General features: G+C 33.8%; 1 protein-coding gene across 1 annotated transcript in view; it reads left to right on the top strand.

Moving 5' to 3' along the window:
* GPR158 (G protein-coupled receptor 158) overlaps positions 1–8223 on the top strand; it is a 140473-nt gene that overhangs the window by 102257 nt on the left and 29993 nt on the right. The window contains exon 4 of the mRNA XM_008580240.1: positions 6210–6448. Coding sequence (XP_008578462.1) covers positions 6210–6448 — 239 coding nt within the window. The remainder of the gene's footprint in view (positions 1–6209; positions 6449–8223) is intronic.

The following is an 8223-nucleotide window of genomic DNA, read 5'->3' as shown; positions in this document are numbered from 1 at the left end:
TCTTCATTGCTATTGTTACAAATTATGTCTTCAAGCACTGTGTGCTCATTAACATAGATTTATAATTGCTGTTTTATGCAGTTGTCTTTTAAATTGTATAGAACAGGAGTTACAAACCCAAAATACATTAATACTGACTCTTACATTTATTGATGTAGTTACCTTTCCCAGTGTTCTTCATTTCTTCATGTATGTTTGGGTTACTGTCTAGTGTCCTTTCATTTGAGACTGAAAAACTTAATTTAACATTTCTTGTAGGGCAGCTCTACTAGTGATAAATTCTTTCGATTTTTTTCTTTATCTGAGTATGTCTTAATTTTTCCTTTATTTTGGAAAGAGAGAGTTTTGCTGTATATAGGATTTTTATTGGCAGGAGTTTTTTTTTTTTCTTTCAGCATTTTGAATATGTCATTTCATTGTCCCTTGACCTCCATGATCTCTGATGATAAATTAGTTCTTAATCTTACAGAGAATCCCTTGTATATGAAGAGTTGCTTTTTTCTTGATGCTTTCAAGATTTTCTCTTTGTTTTTAACTTTTAACAGTTTGATAATAATGTGTCTTAGTGTGAGTCTCTTTAAGTTTATCTTACTTGGAGTTCCTTGAGCTGCTTGGATGTGTGGATTTATGTCTGTCATCCAATTTGAGACTTTTCAGCCATTATTTCTTCAAATATCCTTTCTAATTTATTTGCTTTATTTTATCTTTCTGAGATTCTTATTATGCATATGTTGGCATGCTTAATAATATACCACAGGTCTGTTAGGCTCCAATCATTTTATTTCTTTTTAAATATTTTTTCTGTTCCTCAGACTGAATAATCTCAGTTGACCTTCTCTTCAAGTTCACTGATTTTTTTTCTTCTTCTTGGTCAAACCTTTCTACTATTGAACAACTTTAGTGAATTTTTTACTTTAGTAATTGTACTTTTAAACTCCAGAATTTCTATTTGATCTCTTTTTATAACTTTTATCCATTTATTGATATCCTATATTTGGTGAGACATCATTATCTTGGTTTACTTTAATTCTTTGCCCATGGTTTCTTTTAGCTCTTTGAGTGTATTTAAGACAGTTCGTTTAAAATCTTTGTCTCAAAAGGGCAATGCCTGAATGTCCTCAGGTGGTTTCTATTAGTTTCTTTTTTCATGTGTATGGACCATATAGTCTTGTTTCTTTGCATAAAGAAAATAATAAAGAAAAGTAGGATTGACAAAAGAAAAATAGGATTTGAAAGATTTTTAAGAGGTAGAAATTAAATTCTTGATGATTCATTTGATTACTGGAATATAGGTAAAGGAGAAAAATCAAAGTTTATTCCTAGATTTCTGCTTTGTGGAGTTAGATGGTACTGTTTACTGAAATAGGTAACACAAGAGCAAAGTGGGTAGAGGGAGAAGTGGATAGAGGGGTGATTTTATTTTGGGACCTGTTGATGTTCAGTAGGCCCTTGAGTATACAGTTCTTGAGCTCAGGAGGGTGATCTGAATTGAAGATATACATGTGGAATTTGCTGGCATGTAGATGATAACTGAAACAAGAGAGCAGATGGAGTTACTTGGGTATGATATGTAGCATGGGAATAGATGATGGCCACATTTAGGAGATCCTTAAGAATTCCCATTTAAGGGGCAGACTGAGGAAGAGGAATCTGCAACAGGAAAAGGATCTGATAGAGAAATAGAAAAAAAAATCAAGAGAGAGTGACATAAGAAAAGCTAAGTGCTTCAGCCATAACAAAAGCTAGAGAGAGGTCAAGTAAAATAAGGCATAAACAATCTAAATTAGATATTGGAAGAAGGTAACTGATAACCTAAGTACAAGTCCTTACAGTGGAATTGTATGAGCTCAAACCAGATGTGTAGGAAGTGAGAAAGTAGAGATGGATGCATGTAGTGAAAGACAATTTCTGGGTTGCCCTTTTTGTTCATCATTTCAGCATGATTTCCATGAATTCATCTATGATTAATAATGAGAAATATATATTTAAGTGTGCCTTTTCATATTACATTAAATTCTGGAAATTTGTTACAGTCTTCTCATACATGTTGCTTCTTTTCTTCAGATATAGTGAAAGCTTCTGAACAGATGGTTGCCTGAAGATTTAGCTATAAAAATTAGTGGAAAAGCCATCTATATCAGAATTCTAATTATTGTATTTTTTTCTACAGCTGTAATTTATACAAACACAAATGTCTAGGTATTCTTTTTTAGAATTTGGTTTCTAGGAGTGAACTCATAAGATAACAAGAGCTCAGTTTTTAAAGATATAACAGAATTTCCTCATTTTGTTTGAAGGCAATTCTGGAAAAATGCATATTATTCCATTTTACAAAAACCAATATTCTGAAATGCTTTAGATGAGTGAACTCATAAGATAACAAGAGCTCAGTTTTTAAAGATATAACAGAATTTCCTCATTTTTTTTGAAGGCAATTCTGGAAAAATGCATATTATTCCATTTTACAAAAACCAATATTCTGAAATGCTTTAGATTGAAATGCAGAATTGTATTATTATGTTTCCTATTGTCTGAAAGCCAGTAAAAGCAATAGTGGTAGACTCATGAGGGGGTTTGCTTTGGTTTTTCCTCTCTGGAAATGAGATTATGGAATTTATGACAATCTTGAATTCTCAGGCTATACAAGCCATACAATAAATATCCAGAGGGTCATCTGGAAAACATGAACATTTCTGATAATTTATTTTATTTTTTATTATTATTATTTTTTTCCTTTTTCTCTTTTTTTTCGTGACCGGCAACGGATCGCAACCCTCAGTGTTGCTCCCGTACCGGACCGGGACTGGGAACGGGATAGCAACCCTCAGTGTTGCGCCCGCACCCCGCTCAGCCAGTGAGCCGCAGGTCTGTATGTGGGATCCGAACCCTCGGCGGGAGCATCACCGCGCTCCCAAGCGGCGCACTGTAGCAGTGAGCCACCAGGCTTGTGGGATCCGAACCCTCGGCGGGAGCGTCACCGCGCTCCCAAGCGGCGCACTGTAGCAGTGAGCCACCAGGCCGGCCCCATTTCTGATAATTTAGAAGTGGGATTTCTTGATTAAAAGACTCATATAGATTTCCTCTGCAAAAGACAAAACTCATCTGATTAAGAAGTACCTTAGAGAAGACAGTTGTGTCACAAATCTACTATTAGCTCCCTTTGATACTGAGAGTTTCGGTGTGGATTGTGAAAATTTTGGGGTATGAGAAAATAAATGATTTTTTACATTTTCGGCATGGAAAGAAAATATAGATCATAACTATTTTTCTCTGAAGCAGTGTTTCTTAACCTGATTTAAAAAACTCCTCACAGTAACTTGCAAAATCCGTAGGAGTTATTGGGTATTGAGAATCACACTTCCCTTCCTACCAAGCAGTTCCACCTCCTGTCCCCAAAGACAACTTACATGCCTCTGCTTTGTACTTTGTTATGTGATTCCCTTCAACTAGAATATCTCTTTATATCTTATCCACTTTCCTCCATTTCTACGTATTGATATTCATCAAGGTCCAGATCAAATACCACCTATACTGTTATGTAAGAAGTCATATTATCAACATACTACACATAATATATACTGTTTCATATGGTCGCTATTTGCAAACTTATTTCTAGTTAGAATGCAAGCTTCTAGAAGAAAAGGATTATGTCTGATGCCTACCATGTTGCCTAGTGTGATGCCTAACATATGATCATCACTATATATATGCTTGTTCATTGTAATTATATTTCAGATATTCAAATTAAGAGTAAAGCTTGAATTTGGAACATTTCTCCCTTTTTCTGCACTAGCCACAATACAGAAGACCAGAAAAACGGGTCAGGATCTGTCCTTTGAGAGCCTAGTCATTCAAAATTTAGAATTCATCCAGTTCCAACCAGAAACAATCATGTGTACATAGTGAGTGCAAGTTTCTCCTACAGAAAATAAGATTGAAACTGACAAAATATTAATTTTCAAAGAAATTTCTCTTATTGCTGTGATGTAGGTCTTTGATTTTTTTGATCTGCTGGTTACAGTGGGAAGTTGTCTTACCCAATATATTTGGGATACTAATTTGTCAATTTATTTATAAAGTTGTTTAAAGTAGAGAGACATTAAAGAAGTGTATAGGTACTATAATTTATAACACACAAATAATCATTTAGCAGTCTTTTCAAAATTTGACCTCTTGTTTCACTGTGGGTATTATATTTAGAGTTTATTATTCTCTTTCTGGCAAAAATCTCCAAAATGCGTTGTCTACTGTATTGGGTTGCAGTAGATACATTGTGTTCACAATGTTGGATTTTTTAATAGGAGCAAGAGTCTAAGGAATATTTTTTTAAGTAATGAGTGTAGAATCTTTCTAGATTTTTATGTTTACTGTCCACTTCTATATATTAAAATTTTCTCACTTTCTCCTAAGCTAATATTTTATCTTAAGGACTTATTTTAGAATCTTTCCATAGCATTCAAGATAGAATATATAGAAATAAGTCTCCTTTTGTTTCACAATCATATCTAATTATTTAACATTTTTATTCAAAATTTAATTGAATTACATAATATGATAACAATGGGCATAATTTGGGGACATGTACAACTGATTCATAACAAGTAGCATTAAACCGGTTGGAGCAGAAGTGCTTGAGGCATACTAGAGAGGAGTAGCACGTTAGCTGTCAGTGTTAGTATTAAGCATGACGTGGGCAGCATTCAATACATTTTACAGAGAATGGAGAGTAACTGTTAATCTGGTGAACTGGTTAAGTGGAGAGTGGTTAAGAGATCTTCTGTTGTAACCTTATTTGATACTAATATCTGTCTGACATTGCTCCACAGAAAAATTGAGGACAAATATTTTATTCATAATTGAATAACTTTACCTTCTGTCTTAGCTGAAGGACAATGGAGTTAATGAGGGGGGGATAAATGAGAATCTGCTGCAAAATAACCGTCTTTACTGGATGTGTTGTGTTAATTCAAGGAGAGCTACCAAAGATCTACATATAGAGGAAAAAATAATGTAATACCTCTAGGCTATTTCAGGTATATTTGTTTCATTTCTGGATTTATAGTGATTCTTATGAAGAATTCATATGACTAAAATTTTTGAAAGAATGAGGTGCAAGAGAGAATAGAAAGTTGGGAAAATGCATTTAGTTTTTCCTTATGGAAATTGATTATGGAAACTCTCATAGTATCATAAACCACTCTTGGTGATTTAAGTCAAATCATAATTTTGTGACATAAAATATCAGAATGGGAGTGGGGAATTAAAGTTAGCTGAGGATGTTCTAAAGATGAAGTTGAAGAATGGGTGGATGGAAGATCCCTATAGTAAGATTGGATTTTGTCTTTACATAATATTTAGAGATAGAACAGTTCTTAGATATCATCTAATCCAGTAGTTCTCAACCCTGGCTATTCATTTGAGACATAGACAGAAAAAAAAAAAATATATATATATATATATATTTAAGTCACATTTCTTATAGGTCATCCCAAACTTCTTTCTTAATGCAGTGAATTTATTCAGTTAGTATAGTGTTTAAATATCCCCTCATTATTCTTATAATTATTTCATTATTATTTTTGGTAATGTGATTAAATGACTATGAAGGGAGGTCACATGAAATGATTTCCAGAAAATACCTTTGATAGCATTCTGCTGTAAAAACAAATAACTGGTTCAAGAAAGTTTTTGACTAGCATAATATTGTAAAATCCAACTACTTACTTTCAGGGCTGTTTTTTTGATCCCCCAGAAACCCTGTTTGTCTGAGCAATGTTTGCCTAAGGTTCTTTCTGAAGTCCTAAGAATTTTCCTTGAAGTATTAAGACATCCTCAAAAGAATTTCATCATTTATGAGTATTGACCCAGTGCCTCAAATGCAGGATATTTGTTTTGCTATTGGAAGATAAACTAAAATGAAATTAAATAAAAATATGAGCAATACTGTTTCTGGTTTTTGTCATGTTAAAACTCTGCACATGGGCCAGCCTGTGGCTCACTTGGGAGAGCGTGGTGCTGACAACACCAAGTCAAGGGTTAAGATCCCCTTACTGGTCATCTTTTAAGAAATAAAAACAGCAACAAAAAAACCCTCTGCATAAAAGTGGGTTTCGGTGGGTTTAAATGTCACCTAGAAAAATAAGGTAGTTTAGAGTTTTACTTTGCAGGTGTTAGGTTTTTCTTTACATTTTGATCTTTTGCTTTTCTAGGGTTTTGAAGGTGTTTCTTTCACGAACAGCCCAACGGATTCCATATATGACTGGTGGACGGGTCATGAGGATGCTGGCAGTAATACTCTTGGTAGTGTTTTGGTTTCTCATTGGCTGGACTTCATCTGTGTGCCAGAGTTTGGAGAGGCAGACTTCACTTATTGGCCAGGGGCAAACATCTGATCACCTCATCTTTAATATGTGCCTCATTGACCGCTGGGATTACATGACAGCAGTTGGTATGTGATCACTTGTTTGGTGTGATTGTCTTGCTCTTTTTTCAGTAGCATTAAAATTGGCTTCTTTAAAAGCCTTGCCAAACCCTTTCACAAAGCCTAAACAAATTTCATCTAATATGGTTTTGGTAAAACAACCATATGAAAATGACAATAATGACAGGAGGAATGCAAACTTTTTCTGGAAGTTTCCATTCTTTTTCAAAGGTATGTTGCTTTGTTGAAAAAATGTAAAGAAGTAAACCAGAGTGGACGAATACAGCAAATAAAGGCAACCTCTGTGTACAAAGAAACTTTCTGCTTTCCATCTTATCAACTGGTTCCCATCTGATTGACAGTAGCTATTCTCTTGACTAATTTCTTTAGATGGAAGGAAAAAGGAAGTATGTTGGTATTTTTATAGTTTTGGTTTTATTATATATCAGACTTGGTGTGTATAGCACTCTTTGTGAAGAGATTGGCTCTGTAAAATTTCTGATCAATCTCTCTTTCCTATCTTACCTCTAAGGATAGTTTATCAGTAATTCTCTGGAGGTTTAGTATTACACAAAGACCAAACCATGCTACTTGGAGGGACTAAGAGGATGTAGCTGAGAAACTGGAGAAATTAGAAGAACCACATCATGACTTGGGTCAAAAACACAAATTACTTTTTTTTTTGTCTCCTTCATATTTGGCAATTGCTGATTGAATATTCACATCTAGTTTTGCTAAAAGCTAATTAAATGTGTTTTTTGTTTCCAGCTCAAATGGAGGAATATTTTTATGGGCAGGATATTTTAGGAATCTTACAGGCCTGATAACTGTAATAGTGAAGTAATGTGAGTATGTAAAAGGGATGGTTATAATGATAATATGTAAAGCTTATCGTATTTTGAGCAATATAACCATCAAAAGATAAAGCATGGAACCAAAGCAGGAAGCAATTCTGATCTTGACTTTAGTCTGGATCTGACAATTAAACAAATTGTACAAGTATAGTTCATAAAATTTTTACTCAATAGAAACCTTTGACATTATTTTACAGTCTTCAATGCAAATTAACCAAATAGGAAAAATCATTTCCTCATAATAGTATGAAAAAGAAAAGTCTACCAGATTTCTTGTCTGTTTTACAAACAAAATAATATGCAAAATATATGAGAACATGAAAAAGCACATAGCATTGCCTATTCACCCAGCATTTTTTTTTGCATTTTTATATATGTGTTTTGAGATGTATTCAAGACCTTTTTAAAATTTATTTTACACTCAGAAGAGGATCACATTTGTGATCTCTATATAAAAATATATAGGAATATGTAATTTATAGTAACCTGCAATTAATTTTATATAAACTTTATAGGCAAGTAAGAATTCTATACAATCAATAAGATCCCCTGGATACCTATAATATTTCTAATAATGTATTGGACACTTTGAGTGAGATATAAAATGTATAAAGGTCTTATTCCTCCATTATGTAGCTTGCTATTGGTTTATATCGAATATGAGAATTGTTAAAAATTATTAATAAAGCAAAATTAAGTGGTCAAGACTTGTGATGCAATAGTAGTTCTATTAAGGAAGACAACAGTTTGGACCAGAACCCAAGAATCTGTATGAAGGAGAAGTTCTTTGAGCCATTGGTAATATTTAGATTATTGTAGAGAGGTGTAAAGAACATTCCATTTGATAGGAATAGTGGTGGATGGAGATCAGTGGGAATTGTGTGAAGGTACTTCAAAAAGTTTGTGGAAGGGCCGGCCCGGTGGCGCACTGGATAGTGCGCCGCTTGG

This window comes from Galeopterus variegatus, unplaced genomic scaffold (genome assembly GCF_000696425.1).
Source record: "Galeopterus variegatus unplaced genomic scaffold, G_variegatus-3.0.2 Scaffold2045, whole genome shotgun sequence".
Taxonomy (NCBI): Eukaryota; Metazoa; Chordata; class Mammalia; order Dermoptera; family Cynocephalidae; genus Galeopterus; species Galeopterus variegatus.
The sequence above is the reverse complement of the archived record's forward strand: the minus strand, read 5'-3'. Positions and strand labels throughout refer to the sequence as shown.